The sequence below is a fragment of the Epinephelus fuscoguttatus genome, linkage group LG3 (genome assembly GCF_011397635.1).
Source record: "Epinephelus fuscoguttatus linkage group LG3, E.fuscoguttatus.final_Chr_v1".
In the NCBI taxonomy this organism is placed as follows: domain Eukaryota; kingdom Metazoa; phylum Chordata; class Actinopteri; order Perciformes; family Serranidae; genus Epinephelus; species Epinephelus fuscoguttatus.
The window spans coordinates 24508874-24533424 of NC_064754.1; the positions used below are offsets into that span (position 1 = coordinate 24508874).

General features: G+C 41.3%; 2 protein-coding genes across 2 annotated transcripts; both read left to right on the forward strand.

Annotated features, from left to right (window-relative positions):
* Nucleotides 1-264: 264 nt before the first annotated feature.
* med28 (mediator complex subunit 28) lies at nt 265-2778 on the forward strand. Its single transcript, XM_049571282.1, has 4 exons — nt 265-454; nt 1694-1760; nt 1868-1980; nt 2230-2778. Exons 1-4 carry the CDS (start codon nt 296-298, stop codon nt 2431-2433), a joined length of 543 nt encoding a protein of 180 aa, XP_049427239.1. The 5' UTR covers nt 265-295; the 3' UTR covers nt 2434-2778.
* Nucleotides 2779-6565: 3787 nt separating this feature from the next.
* Nucleotides 6566-24309, forward strand: klhl2 (kelch-like family member 2). Its single transcript, XM_049572371.1, has 15 exons — nt 6566-7036; nt 11257-11376; nt 11476-11582; nt 11699-11820; nt 14107-14269; nt 14493-14602; nt 14704-14820; nt 16333-16482; nt 16584-16701; nt 18883-19080; nt 19242-19343; nt 19604-19732; nt 19853-19993; nt 20079-20222; nt 22777-24309. The coding sequence occupies exons 1-15, from the start codon at nt 6969-6971 to the stop codon at nt 22803-22805; spliced, it is 1818 nt and encodes a 605-aa protein (XP_049428328.1). The 5' UTR covers nt 6566-6968; the 3' UTR covers nt 22806-24309.
* The last annotated feature ends 242 nt before the right edge of the window (nt 24310-24551 follow it).

A 24551-nucleotide genomic window follows, 5' to 3' on the forward strand; every position in this document is an offset into this window, starting at 1 on the left:
GTGACTGTTGAACAAGAGATACAGAAATACACAGGACACTTGCAGAAAAAAAGAAGAGTCAGTGAAATGTTAAAATTTGTTCAATATGTTTTCTTTCTTCGTCCTTATGTGGTCGTGACCCCAGGTTGGCAACCATTGGTCTGAAATATTTACTGAAACCAGCCAAACCAGGAAAAACAGTACTAGATCAACAAAAACATGCAAACAGTGCTGTCCACATACTTTTGGCAAAAAGAGCAACAGCCCTCTCTTTGCGCATGCGCGGAGCAGGTTGACTGAAAGCGGTCAGATCGGAATGGCATCTTCCATGAGTGGGATGTTCTCCGGTCAGCAACCGCCCGGTGCGCATCCTGTCGGGGGTCCCGGTGGACCGGGCCAGCCGGGTTTCCCCGGTACCGTTACCAGACCTCCGGGAAACAACACGCTGGTGGACGAACTGGAGGCTTCCTTCGAGGTAGTGGGCTAAATGTGCTAGCTTCCATTAGCTCCGTGTGCTAACTGCTGTTAGCTTATTAAGCTAGCTAACGTTACATTTAATGTTTGATTCACTGGTGTTGCTAAGACACTGCAGTCTCACATGAGGGGGCTATAGAAAGATAAATTTATATTATCACGTCTTCTTTGAATAAATCATGCTTAGATAACTGTGAATTATAATAATAGTTAAGGCCAAAATAAATGAGCTAGGCTAATGCTTCCTCCAGACTGACTCACTAACCTGTAATGTTAACCTTTAACCCTTAGTCTGACAGCTACAGCTCTACTCCAAACTCCTTTTCCATCACTACAAAAACCTCCACCTGAGACTGACAGCAGACATGCAACAATAGCAAATAACATAGTATCTTTAGTTCCCTTTACTCAAGATACTACAGCCAAGACTGAAAATCCTTCATATCCTTTTGGAAACCTACATCGGTTTGTTACTTATTATGGGACAGTTTTTCATTGCTAAACCTGGGCATTAACAGTCTTTCGATCAAGCACAGTATCATGAAACTGTAAGCTGCTCTTCAATGCAGCATTTTTGACTGCTGGGATTTCTCTCTTTTGTAAGGCTTTTGTTTCCACCCATGCACAAAATTAAATCTGTACCAAAATGGTTTTCCCATTTTCATGTGGAAAAACTTGACTGGCCTGCACAGAGTACCGACCTCAACACTTTTGGGTAGAATTCAAGCACAAACTGTGTATATAAATGTCTAAAATGGTTTTGGAGTGACATTGTCAACAGTCACACCCAGTATGAGAGTAATGCTCAACTTACCTTTAGCCATGTAGTCTTCAAATTGAGTCAGTTAACACATAGTTTGCTTGGTTTAATTTTGCTGTTTCGACAGTGGGTTGGTGACGTCATTAAAACACTTGTATCCAGAGCAATTAGAACTCCCCTATCCCACAGTCCATTGTATCTTAGTCCAGACTGTTAGGTATATGAGGTCCAGGACACTACTTTGTCTCTTTCCATTCACTCAGGCTAGACAGCTGGTATCGTTTAAGAGTAAACAGATCCCTTGGACAAAACAGCATGTGACACAGCCTCTCCTTCAGGACCTGCTGGTTGTCATCCTTATTCCTGCAGTCAGGGACTAGAAGGCTACAAAACAACCCCTACTCAAACCCTAAAGAGCAGGATTATGAACCACTCATTGAGAAATTTACTGATGTTTTTCTCCCTGCATTTGTTCTTCAGGCATGTTTTGCATCTCTGGTAAGCCAAGACTATGTTAATGGAACTGACCAGGAGGAGATTCGAACTGGTGAGTGTAGCCTCTAATATTTGTTGATTGTTTATTTATGGTAGTTTTATTTTATCTCCTACTGTAATCTGTTTATCAATGTTTATTTATTTGGCTGTTGATTGCAGGTGTTGACCAGTGCATACAGAAGTTTCTGGATGTGGCTCGACAGACAGAGTGCTTCTTCCTACAGAAAAGGCTTCAGTTGTCTGTGCAGAAACCAGAGCAGGTGGTGAAAGAGGTAAATTATTATCCTATCCTCGTATCATATTAACCTTTTGTTTGTGTACTTGTAGGTTTTGATTCCCAAATGATCTGTGTAGACACAAACCAAACTCTTGGAGATCTCAGTCTCCAGTGTTCACTGGCATTGCCTTCATTTCTTAGACCTGAATTTGTGACATGCTGTCAGTGTTTACAAATTATTTATTTCCCTCCATTTGTCACTGCGCCTTCTCTCTTCTCACGTACATTTTTTTTCTCACTTCAGGATGTGTCAGAGTTACGTAATGAGCTACAGAGGAAAGAATTGCTTGTTCAGAAACACTTGACCAAACTGCACCACTGGCAACAAGTGCTTGAGGATGTGAGCGTTCAGCACAGAAAACCCTCAGACCTCCCTCCTCCTGGACCGCTCGCCTTTCTGGAGCAGGCCTCTGCGAGTCTGCCCCCTGCCCCTTTAAAACCAAACTAACACAGCAAAGGTACGGTCACATTAGTCTTATGTTAAATAAAACTGCTCCGTTGTCAGAATGTGATCTTATAGTTCTGATGTGGGTAACAGAGGGATGTGTGAGACACATGTCTAATTTGAAGTGGACAAGTATTTGCAGGACAGTAGAGTAATGTGACCGTACCTTAACTCTAAAGAAGAACGAACACCTCATACATTGCGTGATTCCCACAGTCAGGTATGGACCTGTGGGAAAATCATGACATAGTTTTATTTCCTTTTTTTCAGTATTTTGTTTGATGTAAATATTTCTGTTGCTGACTTTTTTACTGTTAAAATAAAATGAAATTTGTTTGTATTTTGAAATCTGACTTAAGTGTTTTTCTTGTTCTCCAGTGGATACATTTTTTTGATTAAAAAAGGGGCCTAGCTTTACTTTCTGTAGAATATTAAGGGGCTCTCTGTCAATTTCAGACAAGAAGATGAGTTTACCGGTCCTGGAGAGTCGTACTAAGCTAGTCTAAACAGTTACATAAAGTCTTTTCTTGAGGAGCTGTGTAAGGCTGAGTTGTCCATGTGGTGTTTTTTTATGAGCCCCAAAGTCTTTTCCAGTTGTTCACAATGAGGAGTGAGCATATGCGGCCGTGTTTTGTGCGGCTACTCTCAGCACTTCTAGTTAAAGATCTGGACTTAAGGGAAAGGCACTGGTGTCCTTACTGCCGCTCCTTTTCAGGCAACCAATCATATATAAGACAGGGCTGGACTTGTCACCCTGGTAACCGAGAAAATGGAGTACGAGCTCTGCCCGAGCTGAAGGATACGTCAGACGGAAACTATCACAACAAAGACAGAAAAGCCCATCTGTGGGAGCAGATCGGCTGGATGCTGCATGCTGCTGGAGGGTGTTGTGCTTTTATCATCATACCTACACGTTATAAGCTTGTTGTCATAGAAACAAAAAACGCAGGGAGCAATTTATTAATGAAGCGCTTGCATGAGGCGCTCCCCAGTTCCCCGCCAGCACTTTATTGCCAGAGAAAAACACTATACGGACATGCCTAAAGTCTGAAAACATCAGGGTTATCCGAGTTTGGACTTGGAGACTACATTATTAATATAACAGGCTGTGTTACAAACTTTAAAAGACATGGGCATCTAGAGGACAGAGAAGATCTAACAAAGAGATGCTAGCAAGTTGCATTATGGGAATTGCAGGATCCTTCATGGACCATTACCCCAAGCTTGGGATTAAAAATCAAGTGAGCTTCTGCTGCTTCAAATTTGACTATTCTCTATTTTAATCTGTCTCACTCAAAATTTATGGAATCGTAATACTAAAACAGTGGAATGGTCTTTTAATTATCTAAGGTTGTCCCATAGTTTAAACATCCATGTATTTATATTATCAAAATGAAGTTTTGTCATTGTAGTTAATAAACATAGCTTGTTGACAGCTTTAATATTCACTTGTGTATGAGATGATGACAGAGAAATGACTTCAGACAGGCCATGACTGAGCCTCCTGACAGCCTGTTGTCTCTAATGCATTCAGCGCCTTCACACCATAACAGACTTGTTCTCCGCAGCCTCGCAGCTAACGCCTGTCCACTGTCAGTACGGCCAGACACAGATCCTCACAGATGGACACTGGGGACAAAGCTTCATGCAGAACAGGGGTCTGTGGTCTTGACTTGAGTAAACAGGGGGACGGTGGGTTTATTATTGCATTTGCAGAACTCCAGATGGACTTTTCTTTTTACAGTACATTCTCTGATTCAGATAATGTGAGCTGTGTTAAGGCTGTAAGTGAATCTTTGCCCCATGGAAATCCATGTCTGCAGAGACAAAAATTAATTTGACTGAAACAGTATGCATTATTATAAAAATACAAATACTCATGGCAACTCAAATTTATGAGAAACTAAATCAAACATGATCAATATTTGCAGTTTCAAGGTAAACTTTTGAGAAATCATGATTATGGGTAGTAAAAAATATTAGATAGTGAAGAAAAATTATGGGATTGCAAGTTAAAGTAATGAGAGTCAAAATGATGAAAAAATGTGAAATCTGAAGTTGTTGTTTGTTGGTAACAACTAATCAGGCATCACCAGGGTTATGCAGGGCCGACCTTAGACTTTTAGGGACCCTAAGCAGGATTTAGTTTAAGGGCTCCCCTCACTGTAACATGTTGCCACTTCACATGGCACTGAACCAACTTGTGTATTGTAAATAGTAGTTTAAGCACACAGAGTGTACAAATAAGCATGTAAAGACTACAGTGGGACCTGTTAGCGGCAACACTATCTTTGAATAGACTATGGTAATTACTGTATTTGTCTACTACCCCCCAACCTTATGAATGGGCCTCTTAAACCAGGAGTTTCCAAACTTTTTTTAAAGAGGGTCTGATTGATAATGTGAAAGTACCTGAGGACCAGCACATCATATAGGTTTAAATAAGAAGAAAGTATTTTACTTTTGACTGCTCCAAAAAGCTGTGGCCCTTGCTGTCGACTTAACGCTTTTGTGCTGTGGTCATATCTGTTACCTAGCAGGAAATAACAGCTGTTAGGTAACATTTATTTCGCTTGATGGTTTACCGTCTATGAAAACTCAGTAGTTCCGCCTGTGTGTGATAGTCCAGTCATCATGACATGATTGGAAAAAATGCAAAGTGAACTACATTGTTTAGGAGGCCACATGTGGAATATTTTTGAAAGACAAGCAGTAGGCTGTTTAAAAATACAGGCCATGATTGGATGGATTTCGGACATGCCTGTTTCAAACTGACTTCCAAATGTAGTTTATTTAATTTAAATTACAGCAGTACTGGCAAATTGTTGAAGAATAACTCATGGAAATAATTGTGTTGACTTTTGCTCATGTCTTGTTAATTAGTTTTGTTTATCTTTTATCTAACACAACTACAATAGTGATATTTTTTTCATCCACACAATCTGGGGAGTGCTTGTGTCATGAGGGGCAGTAAATTACTTACTAAGCCTATCTAAACTATCCATTTTCCCTGTCTCTGAACTTATTGTTTTGTTACTATTTTATGGCAAAAATGGTACAAACTGTTGTCAATTTTTAATTTAGGAAGGTCTCTTTTTATTTCATTATGTCTCTTGTTCACACACACACAAAACTTACTTACTTAGGTTACTATGAATCAAATTTATGTGATTTATTTAACTCTAAATCAAGTTTATGAGATAAATCAAAATGAAGAAGTACAAAGTCAAAGTCATGAGTCACTTGTCACTAACTGAATCAAAATTGTGATGGTAAGTCAACTATTCTGCTATCTTAATTCTAGATAATTAAATTCCTAAATCTAGATTATTACACAGCAGACCTCTTCCTGTGAGTGTAAATGTTTTATTATATGTACTAGTACAGTCCTGCACCTTACTGGACAGTGTATAGGCCTACATGATCTAATGATCTGCACTATCATTGTGCAGTGTGTGTTCAAGGTGAGTTAAATAAACGGATCTTTAGGCTTTATTCATATCTTTTATTCTTTTTTATTATTTGTTTTTGTGTTGTTTTTGTTGGCTTTCTAAAATTGAATTCCCTTTGCTTTGTGTTTTTAGCTGCCTTAAAGCTTAATGTTATTCAAAATAATAAAAAATCTGACTTAAAAAGACACAATTTTTATTTAGTTGGGAAGATTTTTGACTTGTTTATTCACCATGAGTGTTATAACATTATGAGCCCTCATCTATATTTGCTCATATTCAAACGCTATTAAGACACTTTAGGAAGTGGACCTGGGCGAGGAGATCCGTGAGGAACTTTGGGAGGGTGTCCTAAAGTGCACAAATCATCACAAATCATGGACCGATCCTTCCTCACACACTCTGTGGATAAGGGAGGTCCTTAATTTTGTCAAACAGGAAAGAACCAGGTGCATAATGAGGGGTTACCTGAGGAAATTTTGCATGATGTGGGATCCCCTTTTCGAGCATGTACAACAGCTGGACTTTCCAGATGTTTCTGAATGAGTGATCATGTATTTTACACACATTAAATTGCGCTTTCTATCTGCTTTGTTTGGAAAATCTCAGTAAATGATATCATGAGCCTCCTCCCGGGTCAGTCTTCCACAGCTAGAGGGAGACAGTGCTTTCTTGTGGGACGCCTTGGCTGCTCAGAGGACTGTCTTTGCCGACATGTCCTTGTTTGTGCTTTTTAATCAGCGATTGGAAAATAACAGGTAGCGTTGTCCGTCCGCCTCTCGCACCCAGATACACCCAGGAGGGACGAGAGGAAAAAATAAAATCACAATAAGCCACATTAGACGCTGCTGTCTGGCTCCTGCCCTGCGTGTTGTGTTTTCTGGGTGCCGACAGTAAGAAGCAGTCCGCAGGATACAACAGCCGGGTTGAATCGCAACGTGTTTGTTGGAGAGTGTCACCGCAGTCGGGCTGTGTTTTTATATGAAACAGGCTGATTTAATGGGGCTGCCGTCAGCCCGTCTCCCCGCCTCTGGACAGCTGATCGCCGCTTGAATTTAGCCCCCTTAAAGACGACATTGTGGATATGGAATGGTGCATGCCGCTGGGCCAAGTTTTCAGCCTCTGAAAAACACCGGAATCATGGACAGTCATCCGCTGTAAGTGCACTGAATAACCAGTGTGTGTTACTGTGTGTGTGTGTGTGTATGTGTGTGTGTTGACGTTTCCCAGTGACTGATGGTGCCGCATTGACAGAGACAGCGGCCAGCCGGTGTGGCTGCTCACTGACCGGGGGGACCGGTCACTGATACCCGGGGACTGATCCCGAGCCTGTCCGCAGCTGCAGCAGCAGCAGCAGCAGGCTGGTTGTGTTATACTGTTGTGATCTGATGGGGTACCTGAGGTGTTTGTGTTTATGGCACTGGGGATGTGTGTTCACTGCTATGTAGCCGTGTTTGTGACAGAAAACAAGGGCCACGTGATTTTTGCCATGAGCAGCATGGTTATATGGAAAAGTGTTAAATGTTTTATTGTGAAAGGGAGAGGCCATTAGAGAGTGGACAGTAACTACAGCACGTACAGCCTACAGTCTTGTGGACTTGTAGTTGAGTAATCTGTTTTTACACTTCTCCAAAACATTTCAGAAGCAATATTGGTACCACTTTTTACCCCACTAGATTTATTTCACAGCTCTAGCCTGGTCACTGATTTGACTTTTATTAGGAAATTTAAAAGCACAATGACTCAAAGGAGTGTCATGAAAAAACATGAGACATTATAGCACTTGAAAGCATCACTAAAACACTTATTTCCAAAGTGGTCATCAGCAAAACACAAAACAGCACATGAAAATATACCAGATAATTTCAAACAAACATCCCCTCCCCACAACTCCTCCTTAACTTTGCCTTTGTTTGGCTTTGTATAGTATGCAGGGGCATAGGGAGATCCCAGTATAGAAAAATGAGCTTGTTTCTAGAAATTTCTAGTTTCCGAATTTAGATGTTATGTTCAAAACAAATTATACACTTGTTAAATGTAATGCCGTCAGTGGCTTACAAGCTTTTTGGCTTGTGACTGCACTCACAGTCATTCCTAAAATACTAGTGAGATCAGGAAGAAGTCCAAAAAACTGAAATCTGTGCAACATCTTTTTAAAGATTGAAGTTTTTTATTGCCTTACAACAGTGCAGCTAGACAGTGACATGAAAGGGGGATGACACCCCAACTTTGTCCTTATTTAAAAAATTCCTCTAACATTAAAGGAGCTGTGTGTGAAATTTAGAGCGTATCTATGATTCAGAGTTGGAGCTGGGATTGTCTGCACACGGCTGAGCTGGGGTCTCGCAGCTCACGGTGCTAACAGTGGCAGCAGTGTTGACAGAGCTATGTTAACATAGGGGGAACCGGAGGGTGGGCCATGACAACGCTGTTTTGGCACCATGTAGGGACGCAGTTATCATCAGGAACCTCCATATGAGTGCAGTGCAAAAGGCAGCAGTTAGCTAGCCAGTGGGATACACACACAGGGACTCACATGCACACATGGCCTGACTGTCTATCACAACAAAGAACAGAGAAGCAGAAGGAGATAACAACACACAGAGAAGGAGCGTGACTTCATTCTTTACTCAGGATGACATTACTATCTTTACTGAGTTGTCTGCTGCTGTATTAATGCTCTGAATGATATTTACAGCTCTTTTAATTATATCATGACCCCTCAGACTTATCATGTGAGCCTTTAAGGGCCGGAACACCAAAGTGACAGCAAAGAACTAGTGGCGGTGAAGGCCAACTGTTGCATCACTTCACATCACCTGTGTTTCAGCCAAAAAGTTGCACTGAACAGACCAGAAAGACAACAGCCAGTGGCTAACCAGCATGTATATTCTACATGATGGAAAAAAAACACTCCATACCAGGAGACTGTGGTCGTTTGTATTTGTTAGAACAGTTACAACCCATATTTGCAAAAGAGCTCAATTGATAAAACATTTGTTAAAATCTTATATACCAAGTTTGTTTTCATCTCATGCCCTCTGCCCTGTTTGCTTTCCTCACTTCCCTTTTTTCTTTTCATGTGGTAAGCTGAACTGCCCATGACAGTGATTTCAATCTTCGACATGCTCCGCTGTCTCTGACACTGATTTAACATGTTGAATTGGGAAAAACACAAGATAGATGCTCACTAACGGCCTGACATTGACCAATGGCCAGCTGTCGGCTTTCTTGTTACTTGTAATGGAATATTCTTACATGAATGCATTAGTACTTATACTAAAGTAAAAGTTCTGAAGACTTCTTCCTTTGACTGCTGCTGAATATCGGTTAAGTATGTTTGTGTATTTGTAGTTTGATGTGCTAAAGATTCACACTAAGTGGCCACTTTATTAGATCAAGGCTGGCTTATCATTCAGCCCCCTTTTCACTGTGTGTAAATTGGTATTTGGTTAATTGCTTGTCAGGGAGCTAAAGAACAAAATTAACTCTGTCAAAACCTCACCATAGGATCTTATTTATTTGTTTATTTTGAGCTCACATGGTAAATATTCTTAATAAAGTGGCGGTTTTAATCAAATCACCCAAAACCAACTGACACACATAAAAGCTGGGGCAGGTGAGTATCATACTAGTAGAGTACTGGTTAGGTTGGGTCATTACTTGATGGTAACTTTGAAGCAAAATGGTATAGTTTTAGCTAAAGCCAGTGCAGTCTAACACAACAGTCCTGTAATAATAATGTTCTAGCTGAAACTGTTTGAGAGAGGTGTTGATTCAACTTTAGAGTCATTTAGGAGGATGTTTTATTGAGAGGTGTTTTTTAATATTAGTTATATTCTATTGTTCTACTCCTCAATACAATGGAGGTTAATGAAATTTTAGTTGTAGTGCTCACAGTGTTGAAAAATGACATTTAAAACATACCACACCTACTCTGAATAATCAACATAACATGCTGCTTACAGTTTTAGTGGGGTTTGTGTCTGTTGAAGAAAGTATTGTGTTGTCGTAGAAGCAAAGCAACATCTCAAACCCAAATCCACATGGCTAGAAACTTCTACAGGTAAACATAATTTAAGTGAATCAACCCTTTAAGTCTGGACTAAGTAAGTTACAGTTGCAAACTGTGCTACAGTGCTGCTGACTCATAGCAGGTTTCATGCCAGAGCAACATTTGTCACATACTAATCAATCATACCCACGTCAACCTGTGACCTCATGTTACTTTTTCTTAAAGGGGACCTATCAGGCTCATTTTCAGGTTCATGCTTGTATTTTGGGTTTCGACTAGAACATGTTTACCTGCTTTATTTTACACATACTGTCTGTGCTGTATTCACCCTCAGTGTGAGGCGCTTGGTTTTAGTGCCTCTTAAAGTCTCCCTCCAGGAAAAGCCAAGTCTGCCCTGATTGGTTAGTGTTTCCTGGACCTCCGCAGGGCTGTCAAATGATGGCTGGGCACACAGTGTCATATCATGTCATATCATTGGGGTACAACACATGCACAGTAAAGTCTGGTCTGCACTTGTGCACTATTCAAAGATCATCTGGTTGATTGATTCATATCACTGAGGCGTCCACAGTCAGCTGTGGGTTGAAATATATTTTACACGAAAAATAAAGATATGAGTGAGAATTACGCTACTGCAAATAGTGAAAAGATCTTTTATAAAAGACTGTAAACAAATGTTCTCTATGTGATAATTCTTTTGTATAGTAGCCGCCATCCATTCAAGCATTCTCAAAAGGTCCTGTCAGGCCGAGCAGGCTGGGATTATCCTAGAGGTCACTATAGGTCATTTTATACAGTGAGGTCAAGTTTTAAAAATCGTCTCACTACAATGAAACGGCTACACATGAATAAAAGTCATCACACATAAATAAAACTGACCGACTGAATCCAAAAGAGCAGACATATTCAAATTTAACAGCAGAAAATAACACTTTTGTACTGCATGTAAAAAAATAACGGCATGTTTTTTGCCCTAAACTGCATGAGACCTGCATAATGTGGGCTTTTCTGTAAAGGAGAGAACCAGTTTTCATTCAGATATCTTGAGGTTAGAGGTCAAGGGACTGGTCATAATGTAGCCTAACCTTGGAGTGCTATTTTTCCCACTTCCTGACAAGCTATGCCAACATGGTTGGTATCTAGGGATTTCTTAGACCTTTCGTTTTGTGGTGCCAGTATCTTCACTTTTGTTTAAAACTCAGCCTCTTACAGTGTCTGAAAGACGGTAATGTAAGCCTTGGACACCAGTGACCATGCGGAGTGGAAGAACTTGAACTGAAATCACCAATAGCAACAGTATGTGCTTGCTGCAACACATCCTCCATGCTAACAGTTGATATGTGTCTTTACTTTCCCTCTCAGCTGCACCAGACTTTGTCCACATGCTCTGGACAAAGAAGATGGCGTCGAGAGGCAAGGTCCTGTCACTCTGAACCCTCGGCACATGAGGAAGGCGTTCAAAGTCATGAACGAGCTGCGCAGGTACGTCTCGTTTCAGTGCCTTGTTTTCTACTTTGTACCCCCATTTAAACTTTAAAATTATAATTTGTCTTCCTCTCAATCTCTTAAATGCCCACACAGTCAGAGCTTGTTGTGTGATGTGACCATAGTGGCGGAGGATGTAGAGATCGCTGCTCACAGGGTGGTTCTGGCTGCCGGGAGCCCGTACTTTCACGCTATGTTCACAGGTGAGGACTCGCTTACATCCATGCTGCTGGACATCTGGCAGAATGTTGTTACACCCTGTATTTCAGTGTTTTTGTTGTTGGTGGTAACGGATGTCTAACACTGTGTGTACCAACAGGTGAGATGGCAGAGAGCCGGGCGAAACGAGTGAGGATAAAGGAGATGGACGGCTGGACTCTGGGCCTGCTGGTGGACTACATCTACACGGCAGAGATACAGGTCACAGAGGATAACGTGCAGGTAAACACACGCATACTACATACACAGTGTACTCACATAAATGCATTACTTGAACACCCACATCGTGTTACACTGCATTTTACATCAGTCAAGGGAGACACAGTCAGTTAAGATGTAACTTAAAAACTTTTAATTCCTAATTAAATAAGTATTGTGTGACAGTATGTTTAAGTCCGTTTGTTAACCTGGCTACATAAATACTACTTTATATCAATAACTGTTTACATCCACACACAAACCAGCATATTACTTTTATTAGGATGTTAAGGGATGAAACTGAATAAAATATTTGTCTGATTACTCCTAAACCCCACTTGACATGAAGCTGGCCACGAATCAAATTCCTCTGCAGCCCTTTGAACTTCCTGGAAATTCTGAATCCTCACTGGTGACTTAAGGGAAGACTTCACCCACAAAACGACTCATGCAGTGTTACCTTTAATTCATGAAGACAACTGTGTTTTTCTTGCATGCCTCCACACAAAGCGCTGAACACATTGATTGACCAGGCTTAACAACAGCACAAAAATATCAAAACATCCGTTTACAAACTCCCACACAACTCGTGCAGTATAATCCAAGTCTCATTTATGCAGTCATATCCTCATTACTCCCCAAACACATGCACTTTCACTAAAACCTTAGTATTTAAAACTGAACTGAAAGTGGAACTCATCTGTGCTCTCTTCAAATCCAGACTCCAATAGTCAGGTTTTTTTTTAGTGAAAATGCATGTTTGAGAAGTACTGAGCTTACGACTGGATACATGAGACATGGATTATACTGCACAAGTTGTGTGAGTGTTTGTTAAGGTTTAGATATAGCTTTGTTGTTACAGGTGGTCCTAAATCAATGAATAAGTTCACAAACAAAGTTCACAAAGTCAAGGTAACACAGCATGACTATCCATATATAAATGGTATATATATATATAGATATATTTTACATTTGCATGTTACATAGCAGATACGTTGAAACTTTACGTTTCAACAAAACTGTGGTGAACATGTGGTTAGGTTTAGACACAAAAAACACTTGGTAATGGTTAGTAAAAGATCATGTTTTGGCTTTAAAATTCCTGGTTTTGGTGCACAAACCCTGCCGGAATTGCAGCGATGTCTGTAAAAAAAAAAAGATGAACAGTTTTAGTGTCCAAAAAAACTGCTGGAAAAACAGCAATAACCCGCTAAAAATAACTAAATTTTTTTTTGTTTTTGTTGGACTTGAACAGTGATCTGCAGCTTGGCAAGGTCTTGCTTAGGTATCACACCATCCAACATCCCCTCCACCTCCTGAAAACAAAGTCAGTTTATGTACTGTGTCACTTTAGAAACGTTGATACGATATGTATGAAACGTGCGAATGTAACGCACCAGTGTCATGGTTTGCAGAAATGAACAATGCCAGTATTTTGTTCTGGCGGTTGGACTGGTAACTGAATCATCCAGACAAATAAATTGTTGCTTTTCCTGAACCCTGTCAAATTACACTGCCTTTTTCCCATCATAGACCAAACCAAAGGCATTAATTTACACGTTCAGACTGATCCGTAACTGCTCTAAGTGTCCTGCAGCAGCAACGTGTTTGAACAGGTATTATGTCCCATTAATGACAAGTATAGGATAAAACTTTACAATTCAGAGGGAAACTACTGTGCAGCAGTTGCAATACAAAGTGGGAAGAGTACAAATATAAAAGTCTAAGATCAAAAGTAAGTAAGTAAGTTTTTATTCCCTCTAGTGACATTTAATTTGTTTATCACAACCAATAACTGCATATCACCATGTAGGATGTGGTCCATGACTTTTTAACATGAAAAAAACTGACATGGTCAAGTAATCTGTTTTTGTTTTCACAGAAATGTTGTAATTAATTAGGTTAACCTTCAAATTGGTCTCTGTTTTCATGAACCCATTGATGTTGCTGACATCAGATTGCTGCAGAGATTAGGGAATAATCAGATCGCCACAAATAAGATCTGTAGATTACAAGTATCCATTTGTTTTACTTGATCATGTGTTAAATAGCTTTAGGCTAATTTTTAAACTCCTGCCTTGCATACAGGGAAATCCACTCTGTTTGGAAAGTGTAAGAGATTAAAACTTACTATGAGGAATTTCAGAGTTCTCTCGTATTCATTTTATTACAGAAGTTTTGAATTGGGAAGTTTAGTTTGTCACTCCACTGTAGCAGTGACAGGCAGCTGAACCTGTGATCATCTGCATTGTTTAGCACCAAAACAACCACTTTATTCACACATATTCTGTGTGTGTGTTTGTTTGACAGGCGCTGCTGCCTGCAGCCGGCCTGCTCCAGCTGAACGAGGTTAAAAAAGCTTGTTGTGAGTTCCTGAGCTCTCAGCTTCATCCATCCAACTGTCTGGGAATACGAGCCTTCGCTGACCTACACGCCTGCTCTCAGCTCCTCACACAGGCCAACAGCTACGCAGGTTTGTGTGCGCAGATATCTATTTTTGTATTTGTGTGTGTGTGGACAGCTCTTTTTTCTTTTTGCTCTACTAAAATGGGTTTGTGTGTGTCCTGGAGGATGCGGGACACTGGATGAGACAGAATGAGAACAGGTTTAATTAAAGACAGTGTTGAAAGAGAATAAAAGCTGTGTTCATCTGCAGTCACAGGATAGTTTTTTCATCTGATGTTTTGTGTTGACAGAGCAACATTTCACTGAGGTGGTCGGGAGTGAAGAGTTCCTCAATTTGGGCATGGAGCAAGTGTCCAGCCTGATCGCCAGCGACAAGCTCACCATCCCCACAGAGGAGAAGGTATACTTGCATTCATTCTGCTCATATATGCAGGTAGGACAGCATGACCGAATGTTTTGACCTGATGTGCTTAAAGTGTCTCTGTGTACTATATTGTGTAGGTGTTTGAAGCTGTGATAGCCTGGGTCAACCACGATAAAGATGTCCGACAGGAACACTTGGCTCACCTGATGGAACATGTTCGCCTGCCGCTTCTCTCCAGAGAATACCTGGTGCAGGTATGAGTGGCTGCATCTGTATTTTCTTGTTTATGCTCTTACACTGAATGTTGCTGTTGACATTCAGCATCTGACTATCTCAGCTGTGGTAACAGGTTCAAAAGAAGCTTTCAGGGGTTTAAAATGCAGCTGGTTGTTTAACTGGACCTTTGTTTCCACCTTTGTTCACATTTACACTCTGTTGTACTATTAATCATTAAGACTGCATGCAAACGTTTTTGTGTGCAGGATTTTTAATGTTCTCACCCTTGACAGAGGCCTCATGACTCGCAACATTGACAATGCATTTATCAGAACGTGTTGCACATGTGACACATATATTCAAGGGTGTAGATTTCATTTCAACATTGATGAGGACACACATGAAGCAGAGCATCTGAGGGTCCTCCTCCAGAAATCTTAAGCGTTAGATGCTTCATTTCCTGCATTCTTGTGAAGCATTATGCACCAAGTTATGATGGGAATGTCTTTATGTAAAGACAAACACAAAATTAAGGCAATAGGTGATGATTCAGAATATAAAAATATGCTATAGTGGAATATAATAGACCTTTGCCCATTGGCTTTGTGCGCATTTTAGAATTGATTTTAAAGTTTTATTGATCACATTTAAAGCTTGTTTCGGTCTGGCCCCAAACTGCATAACAAAAATGTTGACCCCGTTTTAGCCAGTTCATAGCCTTAGATCCTGGGATGGGGCTATGAGGTTATGTTTGTCAGATAATCAGTAACCATGTTTCTGGCATGGAAACAAAAGCCAGAGACCTTGTTGTATTAGGTTGCTGTGAGCTGTAAATTCACCACTTCCAAGAAGAGGGCAGAATATAACGTTACAGGGTAAAGCCTGTCTTTCTGCAGGGAGCTCCCTCCATCTCACCCAGACTCACTATGGAATCAGGGTCCACACCTGCATGTATTGAAGAGCAGTGTGAAAACAAAGAGCGCTCACTATGCTGCTAAATCTGAGGACTTAAACATCCCCAGAAGTACACTGCACACTGACTGACAAAAGGAATCTCAGCATCTGGAAGGGAGGGGTCTTCAACTGATGATTCGACTCAGCAACTCTTAGGGGGCAGCCCTAGACGCTAAGCAATGTACTGCTAGTGACGGTGGCAACAGCAAAATGTATGTTAGCCACTTAAAACAATCAGCAGTTAAAGTATAGACTCCTTTGACAAAAACTGACATTGTACCTCACAGAACACGGAGAGTTTCTGGTCTACTGCTGCTGCGATCAGTTAGTTTGTGTTATTGTTTATTTTTGGCTCAACATCACATTTAATCTCTTCATATTGTTAAAGTTCAGGTCAAATGAAACACAAACATGTTACAAAACATTAGATTTGTCAGCAGAATCAATTCGAGTCTTGACTTTGGATTAATAATATGGATTTTCCTTTAGCTTTAGTTTCCTCTGTGTCTCAGCTGCTGCGTTACAACATACTGCAGGTCTTTGTAAATCCATCTGGCTGATTGGCTCCTCTCTCTCTCACTGTTTGCTTGTGTTAGCGGGTGGAGGAGGAGTCTCTGATTAAGAATAGCAGTGCGTGTAAAGACTACCTGATTGAGGCCATGAAGTACCACCTGCTGCCTGCTGACCAGAGGGCTCTGATGAAAACTGCACGCACACGCATGAGGACTCCAGCCTGCTGTCCTAAGGTATTTACACAAATGTCTCCACTCTTAGTTATTAAGGTAAGAATACAATAGTTGATCTGTCATTCTTCATGTAATCGCTCTGCTGGTTCTGATCTGTGTAGGTGATGGTTGTGGTCGGAGGCCAGGCTCCCAAGGCCATCCGCAGTGTTGAATGTTTTGACTTTGAGGAGCAGCGATGGTACCAGGTGGCTGAGCTCCCGACCAGGAGGTGCAGAGCAGGTATGAAAGCCTCAGTAACAACAACAATATAAACTGCGGCACAGATAAGGGGCTGGATCATCTGCAGAACATGGTTCCATCAAAGCACCTCAATGCCAGATAAAACTTTCACCTAGTCCCCAAATCACCAAAGTGATAATGCACTCAGGTGGTCCTCACCAACTTGTAAATATTAAGTTAAATATAGCTGCAAGCAGATATGAGCAGGGTCCAAGCAAATTTCAATCATCGACTTGAGGTGACCTCAACGAGTGCTGGAGAACATACCACATACATGAATTACTACGTTGTTGGCACATAGTCCTGAGGATTCGAACCCTGGACTGCTTGGGATAATTGGCCCAACGGTTAAAAATTTTGAGGTAAAAGTCACCAAATTATACTTTGTAGAATTGAATTGAATTGAATTTAGAGATTTCTAAAAGAAATTTGACTCTAAGTGGAGACAGTTTTGAGATAATTACAAAAACCTAAACTTGATTGTTGCAGCACCCAGGGGCGGAAATCCCGGGGGGGACAGGTGGGACATGACTCCCCCTTCAATAAAACTGTAACCCCCTAGAATAATTTGAGACACAATTAATAATTTTTGAACAATGCAGTAGTATTTATTAAAAGCACAATGTAAGCGGTGCTCATTATAAAAGCGCAATAATGTGCTATTTAAATCTTAAAAGATTTAGTCCCCCCATCCCATTCCTAGTAGTGGTATATCCCACACTCTTTCCAATGGGTGGGGCTAGCAGCCGTTAGTACTTGGCAGCAGTTGCAGCGTGTGGCTGGACCCGGCTGCCCACATCGCGCGTACACTCGCAGATACAGTTTAACTTACACAAGTTACAACACATCCCATTTACTGTTAAAACAAGCCCCAGGCCCAGGCTGATAATATAAACTGTCTGCAACATTTCTCCTGCATTGTTCAAAAGCCAGAGTTTAGTGATAGTCAGAGAGGACAGGAGAGAAAGAAGAGGGAGAGGACAGGACAAGAGTAGTCAGTGATGGAGCGGCTTGTAGTTAATATCTGTAGGCTCTCCACCTGTCAGTGAGACACACATGACAGACGTGCAGTTTAACTGATGAGGAGCGGTCATTACACGCGATTATTACGCACGGTTTTGAGGTGCGCAGTGGCAGATCTCACAGCACACTGTTTATAAACCAGTTCATCAGTTTAATTGCAGGAAATTTTTATCTCACTGCCGGTAAAAAAAACGAAAAAAACAAACAAAACGGTTTGCTCCTGCAGCCAGCCAGAGATGAAGGATCCATTCCACACACCTGAGCCAGATGAAAAAGAGGGAGAGAAGGAGAGAGATCGAGTTTCCGTCTTTGATGAATGAAGCCTTATTGTTTTGCTGCTATTAAACAATGAGAGACATGTTTTCTCCGTTTACTTAATAGCATAAATATTCACACTACTGCGCATGGGGAGACAGAGACTGTTCTGCTCCAGACACATTCAGCACCTTGGACAGCACGGCGCACCTGACTGTTGTCGATGTGTACATGTTAATGTGATTTCAATCATTTTGTTTTAAATCTGGACATGTGCAGGTGGACTCAGCCAGTGCTAACAAAGGTCCTATCCCTGCCTGTTGGAGAGATAGAGAAAAAATTAAAGCGTCAAATTGCCGTAAAAGATGTTGTATAAAAGACAGGCTACAACTTTTTTTCCTTGTCCCCTCCTGGAATTACTCTCTAAAATTTTACTGTTTATTGTCCCCCCGACTATGAAATGGGATTTTGCCCCTGGCAGCACCACTGTGAGGTCAGTGAGTGTTGTTTTATGTGCCTGAGTAGAGGGTGGAATCTGCAACCCACCTGCCAGTAATGTTGACTTATGTCTTAAATCTTTTGCAGCACAATCAGTTATAGTGGAGAAAAACAAGGAGAAGAAAGAAGAATAATGAGATAAAAAAAAATAAGGCTTCAGCAGTGAAGGCTGCTGCTTGAACAAATAATAAAATGGCCAAACTAATGTTACATGCAGGTGGTCCTCATCAACTTGTACATATTGATTCAATAAAATCACCTGGACTTTACCCTCAAACAGCCAATAAAGTGTAGATGCTGCTGGTATTTGGACAGGTTGTATGATGCATTACCAGTGTGACTAGCAGATAGTGGTAGTTATCCATGTGGATAAAGTTGTCACTGTCTTATCTTGTTGCCTTTTAGGTGTGGTGTACGTGGGTGGGTGTGTGTATGCAGTTGGCGGTTTCAACGGTTCTTTGCGTGTGCGCACGGTTGACTGTTACGACCCGATGATGGACCGCTGGACGAGCGTGAGCAGCATGCAAGACCGCCGATCGACGCTCGGGGCTGCTGTGCTCAACGGACTCCTGTACGCTGTGGGGGGCTTTGACGGCAGCACAGGTACAGTTGTGTGGCTGTGACATTCAAGTGTATTGGTGTATTGGTGTGATCAGTGAGACGAAGAGAGATCAAAACACTGAAGCCCTACAGACTTATAATTTGTGTAACAACAGGATATTATACAATGTGGGATTGTTCATGATGTGTTTGTGTGTTTGCAGGTCTGTCAACAATCGAGGCGTACAACGCAAAGACAGACGAGTGGTTCCATGTGTTACCCATGAGTACCCGACGAAGCAGCGTAGGCGTGGGTGTTGTCAATGGTGAATACTATTTCCAGTTCAGTTTTACAGTTAGTATTTAGGAAGAGATCAAAATAACAGAAAAAATGTATAAACCATAAAATAATCCTGCAGTGAATTCTTGATTTTATTTTATCAGTGTTGTTGAAGCCACAGTGTTTCCTTTCTTTCACAACACTCTTTTTTCCAGCATGACCACCACATTGTATTTAAATGTGTTTCTATTATTTTCACTTCTTCTGAGTTATGAATCACACATGTTTCTTGTGTGTGTTTTTCAGGGATCCTGTATGCAGTTGGAGGTTATGATGGTGCGACCCGGCAATGTCTGAGTACAGTAGAAGCTTACAACCCTAAAACCAACACGTGGAGCTACATCGCAGAGATGGGCACGAGACGCAGTGGAGCAGGTCAGACCTGTGTTCTCACAGATTTATCCCTCAAAACAACAAGACATAATTATTCTGTCAAGAGAAATTCATGGTAAGACAGAATCGCTGACTAGATCTTACGTCTGATGTCTTCCTCAGGTGTAGGTGTGTTAAAAGGTTTACTGTATGCTGTCGGAGGTCACGACGGTCCATTGGTAAGGAAGAGTTGTGAAGTTTACGATCCGGCCACTAACACCTGGCGGCAAGTAGCTGACATGAACATGTGTCGACGCAACGCAGGTAACGCAGACAGTGTGTTCATCAGACATCTTCAGATGTGGGATGTTAGTCGTCTGTTAATCTTCATTATGTGTGTCTTTTTTAGGTGTGTGTGCTGTAAACAACGTACTGTATGTGGTGGGAGGAGACGATGGCAGCTGCAATTTGGCCTCTGTGGAGTTCTACAATCCAAACACGGACAAGTGGACACTACTGCCGACTTGCATGAGTACAGGACGCAGTTATGCAGGTGTGTAGACAAACAGATGTGAATAAATTTGAGGTGGTTCAGCATTACACCTCACTTCGGATCTCAAGTGCACGCTGTGTCTAGGAACGTACCGAATACAGAAAAATAAGATGAAAATAAGAAAATGCAGGCAGAGGGCAGAGTCTCTGCAGAAAGACACACCACCCCACACTTCTAACAGGCCATATGTGATGATAAAAAAGAATAACTTCTGTGTGACTCTATGCATTGTTTCTCAGGAGAATCCTGCACTGCAGACCTTAATCAGTTTGTATTCAAACTGCAGTGTGAAATTATATTTTTATCAACCTTTAGGAGAATCATGTAATAGAGTTTTGTATGTTTTTTGGAAACACTGTTTCCATATCAGTACAAATAACAAGGACAGTGTTCCCCCTCACCCGACCCTATATCCCCAGATCCTTCCCATTAAAACTGCTTTCACACCTCTGCGTGATAACTGCCCTATCAACCGCCCACCTGCAAGCAGTTTTCCCCAAAAAGCAAAGCGTTTTTAAAAGTGGCTGCTGCCGTTATGGTCTGCAGCTGTGATGCCAGGCAGGTGCTCCAGTAAACACTACTACATTTATTCATTTTCCATAACTACATATCCTGTTAGGGGTCATGGCGGGCTGGAGCCTATCCCAGCTGACATTGGGCGAGAGGCGGGGTACACCCTGGACAGATCGCCAGACTATCGCAGGGCTGACACATAGAGTCACCAATTAACCTGCATGTCTTTGGACTGTGGGAGGAAGCCGGAGTACCCAGAGAAAACCCACACTGACTTGGGGAGAAAATGCAAACTCCACACAGAAGGGCTCATTTCTACATATTTGGAAAATTTACTAGGCATCTAAAGTTTGGTGGAAATATTATTCCAGGCCCAGTTATTCTTTTGGTTGTCCTTATCAGCTGCTTGCACCGTAATTGTTTTGTGGGCATTTAAACACCAACATTATCAGCTCCTCCACTAAGTCTTCTTTCTGATTTGATAATGCCCGCTCTTGGATCAGCTAAAGTCAGGCAGCAACAGCAAGAAGTTAAACAAGTAGAACTCAGCATGGCAGAGCAAATTCTGTGCATGTTGACATGGGCTGCAACCCCAACCACCTTGTTTGAAACCACTTCCCCCCTGCTGCCTTATTGAAATGACTGGAGACGGCCAGTTACTATGCGGTAGTTTGAAAGCCCCTTAACACAAAAACAAAACCTCTCCTAACTAACAAGAACGTATACCTAACAAAAGACCAATGTGTGACATAAACCCACAAATATAGCAGTGCCAAAACAAATCTAAAAACCAAAATGAACAAAATGATAATGGTGCATAAAAATGTTGTCTGCACACTAACTTGTACTGTTACTGCCATTCTTGTCCTAAATTCTGTTGCAATCTGTATAAGCAAAGCATTCACTAAAAGGTTTTATCATTTCTTATTTTAAAAAACAGTATCATATCAAGAAAAAATTACCTGCACTGCATTGCTAATACAAATTATACAACTACTCCTACTTGTAACAGTACTACCAACAGTAACTATAGAGGACATGAAAACATTTTACTTTGATCTCTTTCAATTGTTTTTACATTAATGTTAAACATTTACATCATGTACTGTGCATGAAAAATGAAAGATAAAAAAGATTTATCTATTTTATGTAACAGGGACAGTGCACAGTTACTTAGCTGCACCAGAGTTAGCTATAAGCTAAATTCTATCTGTAGTCCCTGGACAGGAAACAGAGAAAAATTTCTCTGTTAAAATACACTTTTATATAAAAACACAATATATTCATGACACGACGGCTTCAGCAATAACAATAGCAAGACAACACAACATCAAGTTATCGCAACAACAATAGATAGATAAAATAGATAGATAAATACTTAATTGATCCAGAAGGAAATTCACTTCGCAGCTGCTCCACATTCCAATAAAAATAATACTTCAAATATAAAATCAAGGAAGATAAAATACAAGAATAATAAAACTGTAGGCATAAAAAATGTCTACTGGGATAAGAAGTTAGTTAGTGCAGGTGCTGTTGTACAGTCTGACTGCTCTGGGGACAAAGGATTTTCTTAGTCTGTCTGTGGAGCAGTTCAGTGACCGCAGTCTGCCACTGAACTGCTCCTTTGAGAGCTGATGGCAGTGTGCAGAGGGTGGCTGTCATTGTCCAGAATAGCCAGCAGTTTGTCCATGGTTCTCCTCTCCATAACAAGATATCATAACGTGAGATCAAGTGTTTGAGTCCATGTGTGATGGGTACATGATGGGGTTGATTTCATGACGTCATCTTGAATTTAAAACCAACAAAGCTGTTGCACTTTCTTATCTCACCTGGTACTGAGTTCCAATAAAATGTAGCTCTGACAGAGAAGACTGATCTATCAGTCTCAGTAGATCTGTGCTGTACTGCACAGTTGCCTCTGTTGGTCATCCTAGATGCCCCCCCATTGTCTCAGCGCAGTTGTATTAACTCTTAAGTTTGTCTCAGTGCCTTGAGTGTTTGATGCACCTTCCTAATACTTTGTTGTTTATAATGGCAGGTGTGACTGTGATCGACAAGCCCTTATGACTGCTCTTGACGCCTGCCACTGATTCGGAGCAGAATGTATTCTCCTGCTGAATACTGATCTTGGATCTGTCTATGAGGCCAATGCTTCGATTTGGGCAGCATTAGCACAGGCACTGACGAAGATGAAGAAAATGACAAGATTGTTGTTGTTTTTGAGGATGATGATGAAGATTTTTTGCACTTACCTGTAAGGGGGAGCTGTAACAAAGGAGGGGGATTGAACCCGTGTTTTAATCCCTTCCTGGCAGGACATGCCGCTAGCGACTGGCCAAACCAGTTTGAAGCACCACTGCAGTGTCATTGAAACGCTACTGATATGAAGCTACTATAACTGCAAAGAGACTCTAACATTAGTAATGTTAACATGAACCAGCTCTGAGAGAGAGAGAGAGAGAGAGACCACTGATCTCATCTGTGGGAGAGGACTGAAACATTTGGGACTGAAATCTTTGTTTCTCCTTCATTTTTATCCTGAAAAGTGTGTGTGTGCGTCTGAGTGTGTGTCTGAGTGTGTGTGTATGTGTGTGCGCTTGCATTTAAAGGTGCTCCTTTGCTTGCACATGTGAGCATGTGTGTTTGTGTGCATCTGAGTCTCTGTGTGGTGACGCCTGGTCCGACGCCGCATGAACGCACTCTGTCTGACCTCTGACCTTTTACAGTGTTGCAGTGTGGCCGTTCAAGAGTGCCTGAATGTCAAATTACACCCCGCTTTCCCTCTCCTTTCCCCGTTGTTATGCCTCGAGTACTGTTACTGGACAGAGCACAGCTGGACTCGGCAGGATACATTCGAGAGCTGACTTCAGATCGGTGACGATGTGTCGGCTGCGTTAGCCCGCACGAATTCAGAACAGCGACGAGAGAAAATGTACATTTCTTCTGAAAAAGAGCAAACAGTGGAACTTCTCTTCTGGTGAAGGAGGAAGGGTCATTCATGTTGCCAAAAACAGTGACAGATGGAGGGAGAAGCTGTTTGACGTGAAAAACAGTTGGATGTATCAGTGCTTTACTGTCACCCGGCAGCCATCTTTGCTGTGGTTGTGACCACTAATGACAACAACAGCCTGAACTCACTGCATGGTCCCCAGAACTCTAACCTCCTATCCTTCAACAGTACCCTCCTCCTCCTCCTCCTCCTTTTGGTGTAGCAACCCTATAAACTACTGCACACCCTGACGTACTATGAATGTGCCAATTTTAATATGTCTCCTCATTTCTGTCTCTCTTTACTACTTTACTAATCTGTTCTCTTTTTCTGGAAAGTGACCAAACCTACTCTTGAGTTTCTGTTTCTTCAGTCTCTTTCTCTTCCTGCACCTCCTATATTGAAAAAAAAAATTGCTATAATAGTAACTGGTATCGCTGTTTTCTTGTCAGTGTATTGAGGAATGTCATGTAGGCTAATGACTTTGAAAATGTTTCATTACTTGTTTTATATTATCATTAATAAATATGCTTCTTGTATTTAAAGCTGTGAAATGACATAATCTGTTTTTAAAACTTTGCCAAATCAGTAAAACGTTGAAATGGAACGAGCTGTGTGTCATATTTCAATACTGAAACAGGAAGTTGGGTGCAGATGGCTCACCTGGTAGAGCATTAAGTGCTATATCGTAGGATAGAACATTTAAAATTACTATGACATGGATGACTGAGAATCTTCACCAACACCTGGTAGAGCGTACACTTCATGTAGCAGCCGGGGTTTGAGTCTGAACCGCGGCCCTTTGCTGCATGTAGCTGCTTGTC

Bases quoted from the DNA above. Each gene is read 5' to 3' on its own strand.
- klhl2 (XM_049572371.1), top strand. From the start codon at position 6,969: ATGGTGCATGCCGCTGGGCCAAGTTTTCAGCCTCTGAAAAACACCGGA. The intron at 11,821-14,106 runs GTAAACACACGC...TTTGTTTGACAG, and splicing joins TCACAGAGGATAACGTGCAG to GCGCTGCTGCCTGCAGCCGG. The intron at 16,483-16,583 runs GTATTTACACAA...TGATCTGTGTAG, and splicing joins CTCCAGCCTGCTGTCCTAAG to GTGATGGTTGTGGTCGGAGG.
- med28 (XM_049571282.1), top strand. From the start codon at position 296: ATGGCATCTTCCATGAGTGGGATGTTCTCCGGTCAGCAACCGCCCGGT. The intron at 455-1,693 runs GTAGTGGGCTAA...TTTGTTCTTCAG, and splicing joins AACTGGAGGCTTCCTTCGAG to GCATGTTTTGCATCTCTGGT. The intron at 1,981-2,229 runs GTAAATTATTAT...TTCTCACTTCAG, and splicing joins CAGAGCAGGTGGTGAAAGAG to GATGTGTCAGAGTTACGTAA.